Raw genomic sequence first — 21901 nt, forward strand, 5'->3', positions numbered from 1 at the left:
CGTCGAACGAGCATCCGGTCCCTATTGACCTCCTTGTCAGCGGTTCGGTCCCTTCGGGATCGGGTCCTTCATCTAGGTGGTTACTGCTACGTTGCATTCTACATAAGGTAGAATCAAATTGACGCGTCATAATAGTGCCGCGATGGTGGTCGCCTCCACACTTTCGTTCCTCGCAACCAAACCACAAGCTCGGCAAATCGACGACAGGCCAGCTGGTCGAGATGGCGACGGAGAACGAGCGGCGTGTCGGTACGTCTGCAGCCCACTTCATCCACTGCAGTTCATTCATTCCAGCGATTGCAGGCGTCAACAGTGGTGGAATGGACCAGGCCGCCTCAGTCATCTCCATGCCTTCGTGGCATTGTACATCACGTTCTTCCCCTTCCTGCACGCGGAGCCGATCTTCCTTTCCGTGTTACATACCAATCTGTGCGCCGCGTTCGTCTGTGCCAACTCGCTGATGGTCAGCGGCAAGGCTGTCGGCGAGTCTTATGCCATCCATCCTTGAAAACGCTCAAGAGACATATCAGGCGCAAAGACTCGGTACAACCTGCGCGTGGTAGAGACGCTCGCCGGTGCTTGCATCCACGCGCGTCACCTCAACGTCCAGCTGCAGCCTATCGATCGTCCGACCCTGTGCATCGTGTTTGAGCGGTGGCTCAGCTACACCGAAGCGAAGGGCCAGCCGACTGCGCTCGACACGGCCAAGCTCGAGGCGGGCCTGTAAAAGGTAATGCAGCAGGTGGACTGCGCCTGGCAGGGAGGGGCGACGACGAGCAGCTGGGGCTGACGATGGAGGAGATGATCAAGGAGGGCGGGCTGGACGAGGCGCTCTTAAATGAGGTATACCTGAGCTGGATCGAGGGTGCGTCTGCCTCCGCTGTTCGGCCACATCCACTGGACACTGACGCCGCGCCGTTGTCGATCTTCGCAGTCGAGGCGACGCACTTCCAGATCTACAAGCGCGTGAGGCACGTGTTCGAGGAGTCCGTACGGGTGATCCAGTTCCGCGCGCGGCGTGTCTCAGTCTGCGCGCAGCGGACTCGCCAGACCTCCCAAAGAGCGTGGTCCGGGAGCTGGGCGATCTCATGGACACGTCTCATTACAGCTCGAGCAGGTGTTCAGAGAACTCATGTCCGGAGACGAGCTCATCCGCATCGCGAAGGAAGTCGGGGCGTATGCATCCAGGATCACGGGGGAGTCAACGGCGCGAGGCATGTGTCTTGCTGTGCGGAGGAAGCTGATGTGTCCGGTGGTGTTAAGTGCTGGTCGGGGCGGGTGCACAGTGTCGCTTGTGGCTGAAGATAAGGTGGACACGTTCATTGAGAAGCTCGTGGCGACGTACCTTGAGGGCGAGGCTCTGAAGCAGGTCATTTTCGCAACGAAGCCGAGTAGCGGAGCATGTGGTGAGTCCCAGACCTTCATAATGCTCGCCGACACACATGTTGATGCAAAAACAGTGTCGAAGCTTGAGTAATCGTTGGTATGACGAAGGGAAAATGTACGAGATCAGTATCTGTGTCATTTCCCGCCCAAGACCCAGTCGTATGCAAGTAAAACCTTATTGACGTCAGCTACTGGCCGAGCAAGTCCGACTGCGCGCCGTCATCACGTCAACCTTCTCCGGTGCGCCTTCTCACCCTGTCAGACCGCTCGATACCCACTCAAACCTCAGTTTTGCCTCCCGCCCAGTTCAGAGGCAGTTCGTCCTCGTTCTTGACGATGCCCCCAGGTTCGTTCTACCAAGGGTTCCCATATAGCTTTTTTGCCATAGTTGCTGATGTCCGTCATTTGACAGTATGCCACCAGCCGGTCATTTATGGCGTGCAGCCATCTACCTTGGCTCTCCTTCATGGCAAGAGGAGGTTAGTTCGGATTCTCCGCCCCGCCGACGACACGCTCACAGACTCTGTCATTACGATACTGACTTAGGCTTTCCTTTCGCGTTGTTGAAAGTGCTGAGGATCGCTCCTAAGGATGGTCGAGGCCGCTTCTTGTTTCTGCCTTTCCGTAGAGTTTCTCCCAGTTTCCATATCTCCTGTCGGACAGGATGTGTTCCGTTGATTCGGTCTGGCCGCATATTGTGCATTCTTGTCGCGCCTGGGGTTCTTCGGAATATCCTGGTCGTTGCCAGTTGGTTCCGACCATGTAGACGTCGTTAAAGGTCATCCATGGGAAGTACCTCACCTCTCGTTGTATGTCTTTGTGTCTAATTCCTTTCCAGATGTATGCTTCCGTACAGTCTCCGAAGACCTCAATGTTGTCGATCGCGCGGATCATGTTGTCCACCCGATGCCTTGGTACGCTAGTTTTGCGTCGTTATCTTCGGTTTCGCTCCGCTGACCAGTAGTCTCCCGTCGATGCTCAGGTTTATCTCATCGGGCTTCAACCGGTGCGGGAAGTTGTCGCCGAAGGAAGGGTGTCGAATACGGCGATCACTTCGTGCGCCACATCATCTCTCGCAATTTTTACCACTTCGCTTCCTTGCTCAACGATCTGAAGGGGGATGTAGGTCTTCAGCGCCGATCAAGCTGCCACACTACTCCGCAAAAGCAGCCCGAGTTCAAGATTCTGGCAGGGATTTGCCAGGACTGCGAGTTGCGTTCGCGGCGACGTGGTCGGCAGTACCCAGGAGTCGCGCGAGATGTGGACGACTTCCACCGTTAGCGCGCACGACTCAGCGCTGTCCTTCTACCTACGCTAAACATCACTTTCTACAAAATTTACAAGGTTCGTAGCAAACGCCATCGGTACTTCCGCGACGTACATATGGTGATTAAACTGCGCAGATACTTTGGCCGTTCTTGACGATTCTGATGTGCCACGATCGCGCTGATCGCCGATCACGGTGGTCAGCGGCGAGCGAGCGAGCGGCACACGCCGATGGTGAGGGCGCGCTGGGAAGATGCCCAGCATGCGAACACGGCCGACGAACGGACCACGGGTGCATGAGGGAATGAATCGGAAGGATGGGAGAATGGGCAGGCGCAGGGCGCAGTCATGATGACATGAAGCGCGACGCGCACGCCGACCGCGAGCGTGCCAGGCGAATGCCCAGCACGCAGACACGGCGGACGAACGCGTGCGCAGGCGTGCAAGCGGGCACACAAGCGGGCCACGGCACGCACAGCGAGGGCGAGGGCGTGTACAAATAAGGACGAGATGCCCGAAGAGATCCAGGCGCAACGGGCGAATGAGGTTTACCTTACAAAGCCCGAGACGTGGTCTGCATCCCGGACACATCTGTCCCCCGGACTCGAGTCTATTCACCTCTCCACTACGGCCTCGCGCTCCGCCTCGCCCGTCGCACGCCAGGATTCCGGAATGGTGGTGACAGAAGCGGACCTCGCGGCGACGGCGAACCATCTCACGCGCGGGATCGAGCCCAACGCGGGTGGTGGCGGCGCGAATAACATCCACAGCGGCACGCAATACACGCGCATGTACGCGATGACGGTGCTTTCGACCCCGCGATGTTTTTGAACCCTGCTAGTAGGTCCAGCCTCTCGATGGAACAAGCGGCGGCGGCGAATGGCCAGGGACTTCATGCAGTCGGGAACAATGATGCGCTCTCAGCGCCGATGTCCGTCGTGTTGCTCAATGAGTATGCCGGCGAGGAGGGACTCGGATGTGCGGAGGACATTGAGGAGGACATTGAGGAGGAGTTCGATGCAGAGGATGAGTCACGGACGAGGATGATGATGATGATGATGAACTCAGCATTTATTAACCGCAACAAGCAAACATTATGCTACATAAGACGCGGCGGACGCCGGCCTGCACATGCGCGGGCGTTTAAACGCGCCGCCCAGACCTGCGTCCCGTTCGAGGGTAGTGTAGTAGTGTGTACGCGTGAGGTGTATATAGTAATGGTTAGGCAATCAAGGCGGGTTGTGAGGTAGTGTCTAATGGTGTGGTCTGAGGTCGGAACGTAGCACGCATGGTAATAAATAGCGAATAAGGAAGAAAAAAAGGGGTGTCCATACTGTCCATACTTGGCTCTCCGTCGTCCTTCTCCTACATAGGGGTGCAAGCCGGGATTGCCCCCCTAGTGCACGAGGTGTCGCCGGTGTTGTTGCCGCTGGTGTTGTTGTCGCTGGATGGGGGAGGTGGGAACGGTACGTCGCCGTGCAGCTAGTGCCGTTTACTCTTCGTCGTCCTCATTCTCATTCTCCTCCTCTCCTTCGTCTTGGCCCACGGACGAGGATGAGGATGGGAGCGTCGCGGCAACGAGGCGTTGTCGAGCGGCAATGAATCGCTGAGCATGAACCGGCCTACATAGCAGCCGCGCGAGGCCTACGCAGATGAGTACCTTCATATAGGGCAATCCGCGAATATGGCCCCGAAGCCGACTCCCGGAGGCCCGGAGGGAGGTGATTTAACTTAGCAAACAACTCAAGCTGCGATTCCGTGTCTCGCAGACTCATATTTGGATTTGCGAGCGTCCGCTACCTTAGCGTAGCACGGGCTTCGGCCAGTAGCGCAACAATAATACATGGCAATGGCAGCGCCAGTAAGAGGCGTTGCGCGTCCCCATTTCCGGAGCGGCGACACTGCCATAGCACAAGACGAACGGTTCGCGCGCATCGAGGACATCACCGCGCGCGGCGGGCGGGAATTGTGCTTCCTCGGCGAGGGCAATGCGGCTGTTAACTTTTGCCATATTTTGTTTCTGATACAGGAGTAGTGAAACCTATGATACGTGGCCGCCATGAGGAACCGGAGACAAATTTAGACACGGGGCAAGTGAAACCTGCACGGGGCAGTGACGCCAAGCCATTGCAAGTGATGAGATGCGCCGGAACATGTTTTGGCTGGCTCTGACATGTTTCAGTCTCAGATGCCAAGCATTGGCATGCTGCCAACACAGCCCCCTGACTCATCCTCTGTCTGACTGCCAGATCACATGTTGGCTTATCCATCACTGACTGGCAATAGTTACTTAAGCATTTTTCCTGCTATATATAGAGGCCTCTCAGCTCCTTCATCTCCATCAGTTCCTCCTCTCCAGCACCTCAGTGAGTCCTTTACCTCTTGGCCTCAGCTCTATGCTCTGCATTCTAAGGACATGATTGCAGAATATTACCTCAGCTAGCTCTCTGTCTCCTAATGGTGTCTACAAAAGATAAGACAAGGATTGCTTCCCAAAAGGCTGTCCAAAAAAAGAAGAGGCAAAACAGGACATCTGTAAAGTTTTCCCTTGCTTGGTGACATGGCAAGATGTTCTAATCCACCCTTTGTTAGCTTTACCTCACAGAAAAAATCCCTGTCAGGTACACAAAACCTGCAGCACCTGTCATTGAAGATGTCAGTATGCTAGAAACCCAGCAAATAAAAGTGGAGGGAACCAGGTATGAGTGAGAATAGTTCTGTGGCACATACAGCTGAAAACTGCCTTTCTTGCCAGATCTGCTCAGAGCAGGGAGCAAAGAGCCAAGAACACCATGAGGGCCTTCTACCAAAAGGCCTTCAATGCCATGGATGTTTTCAGGGTCCCTACTACTCTTCAGGCTCTGGCTGCTAGGCCTGTCTCTGAGGAAGGCAAACTCCAGGCCACCATCAAGATGCATGAGCTGATGGATGCTACTGTGCCTACCCAATGGTTTTCTGCCAGATGGGAAGATTCAAATGGCAAGACATTGGCTGTCAATTGGTCTTGGCAGAAAAAGGTAGATCATTTGACCTTTTAAAATCATCTTATGTTGACCAATATTGCCAGCTGCCAGATGCTGAGACCTCAAAGGATGGGACCCCAGAGAATAACCAGCCCCAAGTTAAACAGCCCAGGGTATGTCTGTTTTAGTCTGATATATAGGAATCTGCCCTTAACATATGCTTTTAGCCCTTGGAGTGCCAGTCCATTGGCAGAACCCAGGAGCACCATAAAGAAATGAAGAATGATTTGGTATTCAGTGGCTTGAGCGTCAGTTGTTGCTTCAGTATGAGTTGATCATACCTGATTATTCTTCTAGGACCTAGATGTGGAGACATTTCTTGTAGCTTCCCAATGTCTCACTGCCCATCATTGGCCAACCTATGAACTCAGAGATGGAAGGCACAACACAGACCTTATCCCAGGTCTTGCTAATGGGAATCTTGTCCATCTAGGAAGCAATCAGGGGTTGTACACAGAGGATCCTGCTCTTGACCCAGAACAAGTGATACCTTATGATGGAGTCATGGAGAGGACAGGCGTATTGCACTTGGTGGAGTCTTGGCTTCCCCAGGGCCACCCAAACGTATGTTCTAAAGCTGTTTGTAGCTCAAACTTGCTGGCTGACCTGTCAATTATCAGGGGAGGTTGGTTCCCTCCAAGGACATAACACCTCCTGGTGGCAAGGCCTTAGAGCTTGAACACTACTATGAAGCCACCAAGCATGTGGTGGAAAAACTGGCTCTTATGTTCCAGGTATTTTTTGTTGTTGTTTGTCCCTTTCACAAAGGGATAAGATCTGTTGTTCAGGTTGCTTTCCCTGAGGAGTATCTTCTCTATGAGAAGGCTTTTCAGGCTGGTGTATGGGAGCCAGCTCATCCAGGTCCTTGGCTGGGGAGGGCTGTGGTATGGAAACTACAAGTGGGGCCGCACAGGGATGGATTGGATGCAGGCCCTGCTTGTATTTTCAATTGCGGGCACTATACTGGAGGGGAGGCTATTCTCATTGACCTGGAGGCCAAGCTCAGGTATGCTAAGTCCCTCTGGCACTCAACATTCTATCGTTGACGTCTTCCAAAGCTACAGGCCAGGAGATGTCATCATCTTCTTTGCTGGGGCTGTCTACCATGCAGTAGCACCTTGGCTTCCAGCCCCAGTCCTGGATTTGCGCCTCCAAAAAGCCCACATAACTGCTGGAAGAGTTTCCCACGTGCTATTTTCTCCTCATGCCACAGTGCAGCGTTTGCATGACAAACCATACTTGTGGTGGAAATTGACATGTGATGGCAAATATCCCTATATTCCTCCCAAGCAGACTTGACTACATACGTGCTTTGAATCTAGATGGGATTGGCTGTTATGACATCTACCCAACGTGATTTGGCAGAAGTGGCTTTAACATTCGTCTTCCTCCTGCCTTGTCCAATTCATGCAAGCCAAGACTGTCATAGTTTGCACTTTGTGTGCCTTCAACAGGCGGCGCCACTGAGAGGCTTCGCTGTCCAACGCTTTGACGTGATTGTCCCCACGCTACGATCACTTTGCTCGCTTCCTGGACCACCTACAATATCCTACGCTTCAGCGCGTATGTGCTTTGTTCCGTTGGCTTTGTTCCTTTGTCTCTCATCACCTGCTGCGCACGAAGCGGCTCTGTATCTACTTAGCATAAATAGGGCTCCCTATGAGCCCTATAATTCATCCTTTCATCTCAATCCTCTCTCGTCCGAGTGGCGAAGTCTGCCTGCTACGACAGGTTGTGAAGTTATCGCACCACGCCGGGCGCGACATTGAACGGAGCCGGATCGACAGCAGTCCTAGGACGAGGAACAATCATGATGGTTGCAGACGTAGAAGGTCAGCTGAAGACCACTACCCTCAAGGATGTTGTTCACGCACCTGCAATCCCCCACAACCTTGTCTCCCTCGGACGTCTTGAAGCAGGCGGGAACAAGATCGAAATTAGCGACGGGGAGCTAGCCGCGAAGGACAAAAAAGGGCGTACCTTTCTTCGCGGCAGCCGAATCTCCCGCCACCAACGGGGTCAGGGAAGCGTACAGCTTGAGTGCCCACTGGGGAAGCCTCTCCACCCGTCCTCCATCACGTAGTGATCTGTCTGCGTGCAGATGCTCGCATCGGATAGGCCGTATGTGGGGTCAACTGCGCCCGATCTGGGGATACATCGAGAATCTGCGACGCATTAATCAGTATAGACCCTAACCTTTACGCTACGTGCGGGTGTTCGCCGACTTGTCCGGACTCTCGTGAGGTCTTGCGCGCAGCCGCCTATCAATTTAGCCTTTCTGACACCATGCCTGAGTTGTGTTTGACGTGTAGATCCCGAAAACGAGATCGCCAAGGCCATACGATGAGTTTCGAGCGAGGTATACCGTATTGGGCGTTGCGCGAAGGCGACGGCCGCGAGACGCGAGGTGACTGCATGAGGCGTGTGGCGCGGCGGGACCTTCAGCTTCATCCGCGGACTAAATATCGGGCAACCGTAGCGCACGTTGCGGCTGGAAATGTTCGACGCACATTCTGTTCACATCGTTTGCTGTCGTTTGCTTCCGAATGTTGCACTGCTTCGTTGTCGTTGTGCTGGTTGTGCTGCCCATGCACTTACATGTGCTTGCAGCAGGTCGAACCTACCGCGCCGCAGACTCATCTTGGCTATTCTGTATATGGCAGTATGTTACATAAGCATACTCTCCCCGAACAAAAGTCAAATATTGTATACTCCAATAGACTCCAACTTCCTCTCACGAACACATCAAATGATGATTGTTATATGTATGATGTATGTGCAGACACCTTCAAAATAAGTGAAGTGCGCGAGGACGGAAATAACAACCATACTTAAGCTTCGCCCCATCGAACGTACCACGTGACCTAAGACTGGGCTGAGCGAGCGCCGCAGTGCGTCTCCGAGTCTATGTAGTTTAGTTGACCGTCTTGTGATGCCCTCCGACTTCCTGCCCACTTGACACAGCGGTCCTCTCATGTCGCGCTCAACCTCAGCTGCAGTAGTCCCTGCTTCTCAGCCTACCAACGCAAGTCAAGAAGACCGCTTCCTCTGCGGTTGCGCGAGATGCTTGCGGAAGGACGACTGTTGGCGAACGCGAGCGACTTGGTACCGGCACGAATCTCAGCGCGAAGCTGACATTCAAGCGGGGCGCATTCTACGTCCGGACGCTACACTAAGGACTCTCGCTTGATTTCCGCGCGCACAGCGCGTTCGTGACGAAGAAGGTGCCGATGAAAGGGGGAAACGCGCACGGAGTACGATTCAAGCTGAGGAGCTCGATGTGGCTGCGATGACGGACGCGCAGCAGCATCACGCAGGTGCCGTATATCAAGCTGGGGCTAATATTCGTGATGGAGAGCAGGGAGGGGGAGACACTGATCCCGGTACGCAGTGCTCACTATGAGTCGTACTGACTCCTGCGTACATGGATGCATGATAATAGCCTCGAGTATCCACACGGGAGTCGCGACATTGGACATGTAGATGAAGCCCAGGATGCTCGTGCAGAGCCACCGTCTGAGCGGCAGGAGCTCTCTCAAAGCGTCGCTGGGATGGCAGTCCAGACCGATGCGGTGGCCATCCCTACCCTCGGATCGCTCCCAACATGCACTCTGGTATTAGTAATGCGGGCGGCACCGTTCCCGTCATCGAGATGGATACCACTGGCGCCGGCGCGGCGAACATCTACACTTTGTCTTCCTCCTCCCACCTCCAGGCCCCGAGGCCCCGGTATACGTTTCACTAACGTCGCCCTCTGCATCATACACGACGTGCACGCGCTCACCGAAGTCGCACACATCGTCGATGCGGCCCCCCATCCGAGTTGTCTGGCACGCGCAGCAGTACCAGTGCTCAAGCTGGCATGGGTCAGAACAGCAATGCCGCGATGAGTGCAATCGCAGGCGAGACGGACGCTGCGGCTCACATCCGGTCAGCTGATTCATTCTCCGAGTCGAGCAGTTACTGACGTGCCTGCGGTCGGTCTCCACAGCAACGACGCACCAAATGCGGCACCTCCTAGTCACGGTGCCGCGAATGAGGCTCGAGACACCATATCTCAGGCTTGTGGCGATTCCGCCGGGTCGTCGGCAAGTCATGTTGCAACACCGGGGACAACGAGTCCCAGCCTACTATAGCTTGACTCGCAGCAGTTCCCTCGGGCTGTCAGCCGACTCGTCGAGGGACGTCACTTGCCAGCCTCCGAGTTGGGAGAGTGTTGAAGGTCACACTGGCTTGACAAATCCCGATAGCAATGGCACTACGAGTGCTACAGACGAGACAGTGGACACTCAGACCTCCTGTTCCGCGCAGGCCTCGAGTCACATCAGCCGCCCTCAGGTGACTGGTATAGACGTGCACTCTGAAAATCTCGGCGGCGATACCACAGTGAGCACCACTCGCGTGACGGCAGACGCGAAGGACCCAACATCATCCGAGTCTAGTCCCCTGCCAACTCCCGCCTCGCAGGACGCCGACGCCGCACACGTTTTGGCGCCTCTTGCAAAACGGTTGTAGGTTGGCTCAACTCGTATTTGTGTGTTCCTGCTGATCACAACTCCGAGTACTAGGCCGATTTCCCGCAGGGCTAGAAGTCCTGTTACGCCTTCGCCTGAAACGGAGGTACCTTCGGCCGCCGCGTCTGATCCTACACCGCAACTACATGATACATCGACTTCTGCAACGGGCAAGCAAGCTTCGACGTCGAACGAGTCTGTAGGAGCATCTGCCGAACTAAGACCTACAATCAATGAGAAGTTTGTTCCCTTACTATTCTCTCGTCTTGTTGTGCTGACAATGATGATCATTCGGCTCTGTAGGCAGGTTCATCTGGCGAGAAATATCCAGGCCCACGGCGGGGATGCACTCCTTTGTGATTGGCGCGAGGCATACAAGAACGACCGGAAGAACGAGACAAAGTGAGCGGGGAGACCGATGTTTCATCGAGTCATGGAATGTGTTGCCATTGCTCACCCTGGGTTTTGTAGGCTTTAAGAAAGGAGACTGAGGCAGCAAAGGCGAAGGCGCGTGTACTGCATTCGTCTCAAAAGATGTTGATCTCAACGAATTGCCTTGGCGCAGCGCACAAATGCGAAAGGGAAGGCGAAGGCTCAGCGACTCGCGCCGGTAGAACGATCTACGAAGACGCGTGTTTCACATTGAGCTACGAACTATGTAGTACGTCGACTAACGGGCATGGGTTCTTGTAGCTCAAAGCTACTAGCAGTATATGATGCCGTAGATTGTCACGCTGCTACGAATTGCCGAATATATGTATGACATTTGATAGAATTATACGCTGCTTGAGGAGCTTGACCGCGGACCAGTTCTATGACAATCTACCAGAATCGTTGGCTAGGTACTACTCAAAGCGACACCAAACGATAGCTACGTCAGTATGAGTCGGTTTTTGTCTGTCGAGAGGGAACAACTCGGAATTATGGGGCTGACGTCGACCGCAATCTATGGAAATCGACATCATCCGATCTTCGTCTCATTTTGGTTTTAACGTCGATTCTGGTCGAAGACCAGCGGTCTGACACCGGACAATCTACGCGAATCACTGAAACTTCGCCGTTAGCTAGCGCTATGTAGCTTCAAGCTTCAAGCTTCAAGGGCGCTGTTTGCAAGCGACAGAGACGAGCGCGATGGACGGAGCAGAGGAAGGGAGGGCCTCGTTATCGCGCTTCGCGCTTCAAAATCAACACAAAGTCAGCAAGGGCACGAATGCACGCGAAAGGGGGCCAGTACCCGGATATCGCAAGCGCGCAGGGCCGGCGAAGAGTCCGACAGTACTCCGCGAAACCCAGTGGCACAGGTTCGTAGCGCCATCCTACGACGGGGTCTGCCTGCCTGGAGAATAACGCGCTGCGCATACTATAGTCGGTAGCATTTATTTCATGGGACTCATATCACTGGACTGATCGTCTATGTCCGTGAGCGACGACTCAGAATTCCCGCCGCACCGAGACCATCCCTTCAGCACACCAGGCTCAAAGATGCTTCTTGTACAACTTGATCATCGCCTCAAAGGATCCTTCTTTTCCCGCCTTCACCTTCGGGTTGCTCTGTACGACGCCGATGTCAATCACGTCGACCCGTTCAGACGAAGCATGTGCTCACCATGTCATCGCGAACAGCAAAGCCATGGGTACATGCATCCCAATACTATGTCCTTTCATAGCCAGGCTCATCTGCGATCTTCTGAGACTCGGGAACGAGGCGTCTACTTCGCAACTGTGGATTAGGCTGGATTAGGAGAGGGGCCTTCGACTCCGCGCGGTATTTTTACTGCGTCGCGCAGTGAAGGGATGATTCTCGTATGGCCTTTTTCGCTGCTCACCTCGAGATCGCCAGGTACTTGAAGCCGGCTCGGGTGCGACGCGACTGTGACGTGGCTCGTGTTGCTGTACGCGAGGTAGAACGCAGGGGGAGCACCGTAGCAGTAGCCAGTCATCCCGCGGTCCAGCTTCAAGTCGCACGATACGGCCCAAGCCATACGGACCAGCGTCAGAGTCGGGCTATCATACCTGCCCTATACGATATGCAAGGCGAACCCAGACCCCATCCAACACCGGCACGCAGCGGCTCAGATCAGCAGACACCGCAAGGACGACAGGGATAGGGAAACCACCGCGTGACTTCTGGAGGCGGGCAGACGTGACAGAAGTCGGTGCTTTCGACTCGGAGTCCGCTGGCAAATTTTGGGAGGCACGCGGCGGCGCAGCCATCAAACGGAAACCTGGGGGTAGCTAGCGATGTCGACGAGCACGACATGGTAGAAGACTGCCACGACGATTTGGGCGAGTTTCAGAGCAATTCAAGTTTGAAATGCTCTCATTTTCGTTGCAGACTCTGCGCAGCCTGACGCCCTCATACGGTTGCCCGATAGTCCGAGGCCGGGCATTTTGCACGACGCGCCTCAGCCACATCGCGTCGCTCGTCCTCCGCCTGCTTCATATCTTCAACGGCTCATTCTGTACTCGCCCTGCGATCGCAGCAGTGCTCCTGCTTCACTATGAGCACCGGGAACAGAAAAACAGAGGTATCAGCAAGTTCTCATTGGCCCTCAAAGTTCGACGACTTCGGGAAATATTAAGCGCCCGACGATGCTGCGACGCGCTCGAGCTCAGACTCAAGCTCAAGTCTGGAGGATACCTACACCCTGCCTACTCTCTGGATGGTGCTCAGAAGAGTATAGGCAACATTTTATATGGCGAGGTATTCATATGCGCTAGTACTGTGTCTGCACTTCCCAGGCTACGGGTACGGCTCTTTCAGAACGGCCCACGTTCATCAGACCCGGACACTGATTGCAGGTGAAGTAACTGGTCTGTGACTGGCCACACCGAGGTGTCGAGGGTACGAGAAGCTCAATGGGGCTTTCGTATTTATTCGTGGTTGTGACAGGTGAGTGATAGTCTGCCGTCTCGGAGTCACAGTATGCTGCAGGCCTTCGTGTACATCAACAAAACCGAAATATGTATATTGCGTCTTGAACCGCACATCTACCTATGTGTACATCACCCCACCACCGCCAGACATACCATGCACACCGGACGCCTACGACGACACTGGCCTCAGAAAGTCTTACAGTATTTCGCTGGGCCCACAGAATGCTCACTGCGGTATCAGTATCAAGTGTCTTACCATCCTATGATGATCTGCATACCTGTCCAACGCCCGACATACTTGTACCAAAACAGCCATGCACCATAATTGTGTCCTCCGAGCTCGAGCGCGTCGCAGCATCGTCGGGCGCTTAATATTTCCCGAAGTCGTCGAACTTTGAGGGCCAATGAGAACTTGCTGATACCTCTGTTTTTCTGTTCCCGGCGCTCATAGTGAAGCAGGAGCACTGCTGCGATCGCAGGGCGAGTACAGAATGAGCCGTTGAAGATATGAAGCAGGCGGAGGACGAGCGACGCGATGTGGCTGAGGCGCGTCGTGCAAAATGCCCGGCCTCGGACTATCGGGCAACCGTACACTCAGTACTGGCAAGAGACCTACTTATCAGGACGTGTCAAACTGCCATCGCAATCCAAGAAACTCAAATTACGGCAGCTAGGGGCATGCGCCCTCGTACTATGTTTCTACAAGAAGCATGGAGCAAGTCAGTGCAGCTGGTCGCTGATACGGTCCCAGTTGATGCAGGCGAGCCGTTCGTCGCTGTCAACATCCCTTCCTATTCAAACATCCTTGTGGATGGCCTGCGATATGGCGCATACGATACACGTCGAGGGCGTAACTCGTGTTACGCTTATGTACATCGACGGTCGCGTTCCTGCGCGGATTACTCGCATTTTCCATGTCAGACGCTCCCGGCGCAATCGTAACCTTGCAGCCTTGGAGTGTACGCACGCGGTTGCGCAGGGATTTGTTTGCGAAGAGAACCGGATATGCCATGGACTACACGGCATGCGCGCGCTTCAAGCCCTCTTGTTGCAGAGTCCTCGGAGTGATCTGATATTTTGGACATCGAAACAGAGCGACTGACATAGGCATAGGGGCATGGCGAGCAGAGTCGCGTGCCGCACCTGAGGTTGTCGAAATGAACCGATTCTCTGGTCATTTCTCTCTCGCAGTGGCACCTCGCCGCGAGCAAGAAATCTGGGCGACAATGTCCCTATGCCACATGCGACATACTGCTACTCAGCTCCTCGATCTACGCACATGCGCAGGACGCTCAAGAACCAGACATCCTCGACGACGCCGAGGAGCCCGGCGATGCTCCGAATGGTCCCCAGCCAGTGATCGCAGGCCAACAACATGCCTACACGATCATACTCCCAAGTTTGCGAGTCCGTGTTGCGACAACCACATCCTCTCGCGTCCAACGGCGAGCCGGCTGCGAAGCTGAGTTGCGGCGGAAAGGTTCGCCAAGGGCGGCCGCGCCAACCTCCTGCAGCTGGCTGAAAGTCTTCCATGTTCGTCTAGGAAATCAGACGCGGCGTAATACCGTACAAGGTGACATGCGAGCCGCGATATTGCGAAGGTCGCGACTACAGGAAGTCAAAGCTGTCGAGGCAAGCTGCCTCGGTATCAGGCCATGCGCGCAGTATTGGCAGCCTCGCGCACGCAGGCTCCGCTACTACCAGGCTCGCAAGCTTCTCGCTCATGCGCGAGCGACCACTGGGCCAGTTCGGCGCGTCTGATGTGCTGTACGCTTTAAAAAACGAGCGTTGTTCATTGCGCTGAAGCGAGCGAGACACGGGGACGGCGCTTTCGCATGACAGCTAGAAACCCCGGCAAGAACACCCGCCCAAAGCAGAGTCCGACGACACCAAAACCAAGCACAGGGGGGCAGTCGAGCGACGAGCCGTTGGAGGTTGCTGCGCCCCAGATCACGCGCGTGGCCTCAGGCGTCCAACGAGAAAACAGCAATAATCGGAGACTACTACTTTTTGCGGAGAGTCCCCCGGCGTTTTCGGCCAAGAGGACGGTGGGCGTTGCCTTAGGCCACAGCTCCACCTGGGGAACCGCCAGCCAGCGCGTCCTTGGAACGCAGCCGACCCCCCGTGGGTTTGGCCAAGACGAGTCTGCCTAACATGGAGACGCCAAGCCTTAGTCAGCCCGCTTCGGCGGAGGTGCAAAGCCGTTCCCACACGTGACATCATCGCCCGGATCACAGATATTTAGAAGTTGCGTCGCAGATAAGTCAGAGGGTAGCCTAGATCCCGTAGGACCGCAAAAGCTCCTGGCGCAGGGTTCGAACCCCGGCCTCCATGCACCCCGTAGGGCGTTCAACCAACTGCACCACGACGCGCTTGGTATTCCGTCAGCTAAATTATTGATGTGACTAATACATGGGCAGACGCTCTGGCGGCGGCGTCCTTCCTTCGCTCTGAGACGAGGTTCTTCGCCCTTGCTGATCGACTCCAACTGGAATCTCCTGCTCGCCCACGGACAAAACGTTCCCAGACTCCGGGCTACCAGTGGCCGCTGTCGTTGGTTGGTTGGTAATCCCGTTTATTGTCGTTTGAGGGCGAAGCCCTGCGTAGACTCCGACTACATGCTCGCGCTACGCTACTTGGGTTGGACGCGAGGGCGTGTAGCTAATCATTGGCTCGTCTGTCGCGGGAGGTTTGCGTCGTAGAGGCGACAAACTCAAAGACTGGCCGACGCCGGCATTTCCGTTCCGACGGCGTAGAAAGCAAACCAGTTGAAGGTCGGATCTCGTGGCGGGAGGCGCGCCCCCACCGACGCTGCGCCGGCAGCGCCAACGCGTTGGTGTTGCCGTCCTACGCCAGCGACGTGAAAATACTTCGGGTTTCGGCCTGCTACGTCCAGTTTTATACGTCCTGGGCACGCTCTCCGAAATTTTAAGGCTAAACGGAGGACGGGACAAATGGGGACGTCGGGGACAAACGCATGCGTTCGCCTGCGAACGAGCGACTGCTTTCGCCCGCCCAAACTGGCGCCGCAGAATAGGGGCTCAAAAGGCGCCAGAAGGAGCAGAGAGCAGGTGGCTCTTAGATCTACTGAGCGTCTGAGAGCATAGCAAGGCGGCGTGTAGCGGTACCGCGCAGATTTTTCTGCGCAGCGATCCTACTTGCAACAAGAAACTCGGACGTTTGCATTCCTGTGCCAAATTGCCTGGCCGATTCAGCCTGGGCGAGGTCGAAATAGGGCGAGATTCAAGCGGGGGCCCGGCGAAGACCCTCTCTGATTGAGGCCTGGCGCCACGAAGTATGAAGACCCTGGCCGGACAGAACTTACTTCGGTTTGAGGACAACAAATCCCGTCTTTGAGCGTCGTTCAACTTCGTTTGGCGGTTTCAACTTCGCCCAACGGTGGCGCGCGGTTCCCCGGGTCCTGGCCGAGCTCGGCCCGACATGTTCTAACGCCCGGCTTAACGCGCCTTTCCCAGCTCAGCTTGGACGAATAAGGGATGTGACTCGGTAGATACACTCTGGAGATAGATTGATGGCAGAGCGGGAAAGAATAAATTGTGGGGAAGCAGTATTGCAGCCGGGAGTTGAGTAGTTATCTGCGATGGTCACGCCACCGTGCCGGCGCTTGTTCTGCGACCGGACGCGGCCTCGTACTGTATCGCGACCTACATCCGGTTACACCTAGTAGGACAGACGGGGCCTCTTCTGTGTAACTGGTGAGTAGAGCGATGGTACTCCTGGTTTCCTTTTGACTGACTGTGTCTCTACAAATGTGAAGTACCAAATTAAATACCAGACTGCTCATCTGTAGTCGGGGGACAAGTATCATTCAACGCAGCAAGTACTTGATCTCCGCTTCTTGAGGCTGCGATGAACCATTCAGTATTCAACCCTTGTATGCAGCGATCCGATATAGCCATTACATCGGCGAGTCCATCTGGCTGACCACGAGAAGTTAGTATGCTCGGAAGTCTATTCAGGCGCGAACCCGGCGTTTTCGAGGCGGTCGCTTGCAAGGGTGCGCCCATCAAGAGTACCCCCGTGCTTGGCCGTATCATCAGTCATCGGCGAGCCCATTGGTGAGCGAGGTCTCATTAATGGCGTCAAGTTGTCTCCCATTCGCGCTGACTTCCGCCGTTCGTGGATCAGTATGCGGTGGGTGGCGCGCACCGCAATATGGTCCGTAGTGCTATGCAATATAGTCAAAATATATAGTCAAAAGACGGCGCATCAAACTTTCTCAGCGCCCTCGATGCGTTTGCATGAAAGGACTCGGGGCGAACAGGAGCTGAGAAGGCGAAGGGACCTGCAGGGTTCGAGAGTTCGCGAATCACTGGCGAGCGTTCTCGACTCGGACCCTCTTGCTCAACACATTTTTACACAGAACAATATGCGCCCGGGCCCCACATCATTGCGCGAGAATGCAGGCGCCGCAGTGCGCATGTGCCACTAGGCCATGTGGGGGCATAACAGCGACTCGGATATATTGGCGCACCTGTATGCCTGTCAGTTATAATGGCAAGCCGTCATTAAGGATCGCGTGCGGGGCAGAAGAAGGAGCGCATGGAAGGTCGACGAGGATTGGTTGCGAATGTTGAGGCGAGAGCGCAGCGGAGAGAGAAGCGGCGAACACGTCGAGTGATCAATTCGGCGCAGGCGTCAGACTCCGAGGCGAGCGAGAAGCGAATATTAACAACACCGGGATTGCGACATTTGTCTGCCACTCGCCTCTGGTACCAGTCACCGGGTAAGTTGCATACACAAATAGCTCCCACCTTGCAGCTGTCACGCAGGCTCGCGCTGAGTCTACGATCATTCTTCTGTCATATTAACTCAGCAGCCTCAGGCTACTAGCATGTCGTCACGTTCTCATGTACTTTAAGCTCAAGCTCAAGGGTACAGGCCTCTGTCGGCATCAAACGTATATCCTTTTCGCTCTCTTCTTCTCTCTGCCAGTGGATGATCTTTCCAGACTCAAAATTCAGCGCGTATGCAGCAACAACCAGAGGGTACCACTGGTCACACTCTACATGGAGACTCAACGACGAATGAATTCTTTCGGAGTCGAAGTACTATTGGTACTAGTACAGGCTGTACTATAACTAACTAGAAGTACACCTCTCGAACGCCCCCGAGCTCCCTACACATGTAAGCCTGACAGCGAGGAGTGGCCGCTCGCAAACCCATATATGGGGCGGTTATGTAAGCATTCGGCGGTCTCGGGCATGTGGCCTGCCGAAGTTGAAACCGTTAAGCGAAGTTGAAACCGTTAAGCGAAGTTGAAACCTCGTTCATTGTACGAAACTCTGATATTTTTGTCCGGCGGCTCCCTTCGTAGGACCTCAGCCATCGAAGAAGCACCACGAGAAGATGCGCCGCGAGGAGCGCGAACGCCTCCGCGCTGAGGGCTGTTGCTTCACTGCAACTGTAAAGAGATAGGTCATTTGGGACGAAACTGTCCTGTACATGAGGAAGTGAACACACCGCCCGCGCAAGCCAGCTCGGCACAGTTTTTGACGCTGATAACCTCGCATCTGACTTCGATTTTGGAGATGTCTACGGTTACCCACTAGTCACTAGTCGGGGGTTGGCGCGTTGACGCTTGTCGAGCCACATGCTCGCACCACCCTGCACGACGCGTCTTTCGTTCCATCGTGCCCTGGCTAGCTCATGAAATACTCATTTTCTGTGCTCGACAACCACATTTTCTGGCTCTACGCGTCAAATCTACCCGGTAGAGGTGTCAGCTAGGCGATAGCGACACTGTAAATGGGCAAAGGAGCTCGTCGTGGCAGGGACCAGGTAAGCGCCCGTTTGCACGTAGTAGCAGCGACTCGATAATGGCATCGGGAGAACGCAACTTTCACTGTTTGATGGGCCTAGGAGAGGGTTGCCGATAAGCATAGAACGTCTCACGGCCGTAGATGGACCCGGCGCATGACTCGGCGTATCCTTCGTTTATCATCATGGTCGGAGGCGCCCACGAGCGTCGACGGTCCATCAGTATCTAAATGCCCATAAATGCGAGATGACCGCTCGCGCAGGCAACCGCAACGGGCTGAATGAGCGCCGAGACCAAGTCCATCATGACGATGAATCGCATCGAGAAACAGCAGAAGCCACACATCTGCTCCAAGAGAACAAGCTCCCCAAGATTGTGTGCCGCCGAGTTGATCCAAAGCCAACGCTGCGACAGCAGAATCTTCCAGTCGTCTGGCGCGACTGTGGAACACGCGCGCGTCCCGGATGAAGAGCGTCTTGTACACCGGGAAGTGTTTCGTAACCAGCGTCGTGAGGAATCGATCTTCTCCGAGGTGCAGCAGGTTCTTCATGCGCAGCGTGTCGACTTTGGGGGCAGTTGTCGATGATCTGGTTGGAGATGAACAGTGGCTTGTGTGCGTCGGGGGTACGCGGACGGTGATGCCTGAAACAACCGGGCAAACGAGAGACGGACCCGAAGAGGGGCTCGAATGCCTTCGCCATGTGATGCCAGATGAAGTACTCGTAGACCTGCGCAAAGTCTGAGCGATCGCGCGAAACAACTTCAAATGCTATCACACACCTCCGTCATAATAGTCGCGATGGACTGTTTGGCAATTCGACAGCTCAGTCTCTCCGCAAACACCAATCACCTTCTTGTCATGCGCCCATACTATGGAAAGATCAACGAACAGTTCGTGGCGGTCACTCAGGTAGACTGGACTTACGCGGAGATCAGCCTGTTGAGCAACAACAGGTCACCCGCAGTATCGGCATTGGTCATGAAGACGCTTTCGTAGAACGATGGGTTTATACCGATGACATTCTTGATTTGGTGATACATCTCGAACTCCAGTGGGTTCGTCGGAGCGTTGAAATGGACCTGTACGAGAAAGCATCAGCCTCGTTCAATGAGAAGCGCATGAGCAACATCTGTGCCACGCTTACCACGGTCACCAGGCCTCGCCTTCTAACCGGGCGTGCTGCACTTGACCACGACCAAGTAGGGAACGGCGTGGCCGGCTGCCTCAGAGTCCGGACTCGGAGTACGCCTTACCCATATTGTGGTGTTTCGCGCCCTCACCAAGACACAAGAAGCTGAGCAGTTCGGCGTCGATGTTCGGAGGCGCACCGAGGACGCCCAAGACGATGCGAGGGGTTGGCTGGTCGTTATCGGAACCAGCGACCTGACCATCGCAAACGATCAGGAGGAGCTTGCGCTTGTCGTCGTACTTCAGCGTTGCGAGGGAGGTGATTGTCCGCTGGAGTGACTCGAAGCCTTCCGCGCAGGGACCTGGCAGATGACGAATTTGTCATGGTCTTCAGGTGCGCGCTCCGAGCCGAAGTTGATCGAAGCGATGAATCCAATGGCAAACGCAAGCAGGATGAACAAAGCGAATTGGCACTTCAGCGAATTCCGCGCTTCGACCCTGCCGATCGCGAATAGGTTGCGAAGGCGCGTCTTTTGCCGCGTCAGGACCTGAGAGTCCAGACCGAGGCTGCTGATCCTCCTCGTCGCGTCTTGCCCGGAGTTATACTGAGAACGCTAACGATGTCTGGTCTCATGAATTGCGCGTTGACATTGGTACCAAACGGGAGCACCCCGTTGTTGAGCGGAGCGATTGACGGTGGGGGAGGCGATGTAGTTGATGAGACCGTATGTGATACCGTCGTAAACGCCAGCAGCGCTCCCCTTGTTCGCCATGTTGTGGAGATCAGGCATCGTATAGCCCATCCAACCGAGCGGTTGTTCCAGCGCATCTGCTCGAAGTACCAGTCAGGTCGAGAATCATCAGTCCATGCGCGAGAGTCATGGTATTGCGAGTTGATGCCCGTATTGTTGACGGAACTGAGTTGGATGCAGGGGCTCGCGGAACCACTGACACCATTGCAAAGCGCGCTAGCCTATACCGACCGCGTGAGTGAGACTGTTATATAGCAGTACTGTCGTCTTAAACTCACTAGGAGTGGGAAGAGATCATCCGAGGGCGCACTCGGGCACGACGACAGTCAGATGCGCCGCAGCAGCTTCTGTGAGATCGAAGACCTCGCCGCGAATCGAGATCTATATGTTGTTCGGGCTGTTCTTGTAGGAATGCGCATGCAACTCGCTCGTTGAGAACACATGCGCCGTTGGACAAATGAGACCACCGAAGATGGCGATGGCGAAGACGACGCAGCCGCAGACGAACCAGATGGGCATATTGAGCGCCAGCTTCTCTCGCCACGCTTGCTGGATGTGAGGACGCTTCAGCGGAGCAGGTACCCAGAACGTGAGGATCCAGCATATCAGCACCCACCGCCGGCGCAATGTCCTCTCCTTGAGAACCTCCGCCACCTTGCCTTCCTGGATTTCTCCAGCGAGAGGCTCCTTACCGGAGAGGAGGCCCTTCAAGTTGTCTGCGCCCTGGAACATGTTCTTGACTGAGTGGCCCTCGAGCTGGTTTGGGAGCTGGGAGTCCTTGGGATTGGCGCAGAAAACGCGAACCGGAACTCGCGCGCCACATGCGGTGGCCCGCTGGCTTGTACCGCCGCCCCTAGCGGCCCCCCACCATCGCAATACTTCTCGTCGAATCCGCCGCCTTCCCCAGCGCTTGGCGGTACCCTTCCTGTGGACGGACGGTGCGCGCATGGGCTTTGCAGGCTGTTGCGCAGACATGATGGTGTCCTCATCGCGGGGGTGCGCCTGCGTCGCGATCGCCTTGCCGGCGTGCTGGCTGTGTAAGGAGGGGGTTCGGCGATCCGGAACCGCCCGCTGGGGGGACCTTCTCCCGCGCTCGCGCCTCGGGTCCACGACGACGCGAGAGTGCGCGCTGGAGATGCCGGCGGGGAGGGGGAGGAGCGAGACGAAGTCAG

The 21901-nt window shown here is 55.3% G+C and overlaps 7 protein-coding genes across 7 annotated transcripts; 3 read left to right on the forward strand and 4 right to left on the reverse strand.

The window, feature by feature from the left end:
* Window positions 1-792: 792 nt before the first annotated feature.
* On the forward strand, window positions 793-1477 carry B0H18DRAFT_1121705 (uncharacterized protein; the record flags this gene model as incomplete). Its single annotated transcript, XM_048034378.1, has 4 exons — window positions 793-865; window positions 935-1026; window positions 1109-1406; window positions 1461-1477. The coding sequence occupies 4 exons, from the start codon at window positions 793-795 to the stop codon at window positions 1475-1477; spliced, it is 480 nt and encodes a 159-aa protein (XP_047890413.1).
* A 4923-nt stretch (window positions 1478-6400) lies between these two features.
* Window positions 6401-6974, forward strand: B0H18DRAFT_880753 (uncharacterized protein; the record flags this gene model as incomplete). The annotated part of the gene is made up of 2 exons (XM_048040795.1): window positions 6401-6690; window positions 6740-6974. The coding sequence occupies 2 exons, from the start codon at window positions 6401-6403 to the stop codon at window positions 6972-6974; spliced, it is 525 nt and encodes a 174-aa protein (XP_047890414.1).
* A 4691-nt stretch (window positions 6975-11665) lies between these two features.
* Window positions 11666-12171, reverse strand: B0H18DRAFT_1121707 (uncharacterized protein; the record flags this gene model as incomplete). The annotated part of the gene is made up of 2 exons (XM_048034379.1): window positions 11666-11740; window positions 12016-12171. 2 exons carry the CDS (start codon window positions 12169-12171, stop codon window positions 11666-11668), a joined length of 231 nt encoding a protein of 76 aa, XP_047890415.1.
* Window positions 12172-13108: 937 nt separating this feature from the next.
* Window positions 13109-14599, reverse strand: B0H18DRAFT_956883 (uncharacterized protein; the record flags this gene model as incomplete). The annotated part of the gene is made up of 6 exons (XM_048042504.1): window positions 13109-13118; window positions 13220-13295; window positions 13345-13641; window positions 13901-14081; window positions 14210-14282; window positions 14346-14599. The coding sequence occupies 6 exons, from the start codon at window positions 14597-14599 to the stop codon at window positions 13109-13111; spliced, it is 891 nt and encodes a 296-aa protein (XP_047890416.1).
* Window positions 14600-14901: 302 nt separating this feature from the next.
* B0H18DRAFT_956884 (uncharacterized protein) lies at window positions 14902-16345 on the forward strand (the record flags this gene model as incomplete). The annotated part of the gene is made up of 6 exons (XM_048042505.1): window positions 14902-15190; window positions 15326-15442; window positions 15487-15627; window positions 15674-15755; window positions 15841-16137; window positions 16189-16345. The coding sequence occupies 6 exons, from the start codon at window positions 14902-14904 to the stop codon at window positions 16343-16345; spliced, it is 1083 nt and encodes a 360-aa protein (XP_047890417.1).
* Window positions 16346-19073: 2728 nt separating this feature from the next.
* Window positions 19074-20768, reverse strand: B0H18DRAFT_1121708 (chitin synthase-domain-containing protein; the record flags this gene model as incomplete). The annotated part of the gene is made up of 9 exons (XM_048034380.1): window positions 19074-19288; window positions 19351-19576; window positions 19629-19652; window positions 19699-19763; window positions 19808-19928; window positions 19994-20033; window positions 20087-20277; window positions 20340-20582; window positions 20640-20768. 9 exons carry the CDS (start codon window positions 20766-20768, stop codon window positions 19074-19076), a joined length of 1254 nt encoding a protein of 417 aa, XP_047890418.1.
* Window positions 20769-21110: 342 nt separating this feature from the next.
* On the reverse strand, window positions 21111-21467 carry B0H18DRAFT_844691 (uncharacterized protein; the record flags this gene model as incomplete). Its single annotated transcript, XM_048039544.1, has 1 exon — window positions 21111-21467. A coding segment is annotated over one exon (357 nt), but the record flags the coding sequence as incomplete, so codon positions are not given.
* Between the last annotated feature and the right edge of the window lie 434 nt (window positions 21468-21901).

Source organism: Fomitopsis serialis (assembly GCF_022376445.1).
Source record: "Fomitopsis serialis strain Sig1Antser10 chromosome Unknown B0H18scaffold_65, whole genome shotgun sequence".
Taxonomy (NCBI): domain Eukaryota; kingdom Fungi; phylum Basidiomycota; class Agaricomycetes; order Polyporales; family Fomitopsidaceae; genus Fomitopsis; species Fomitopsis serialis.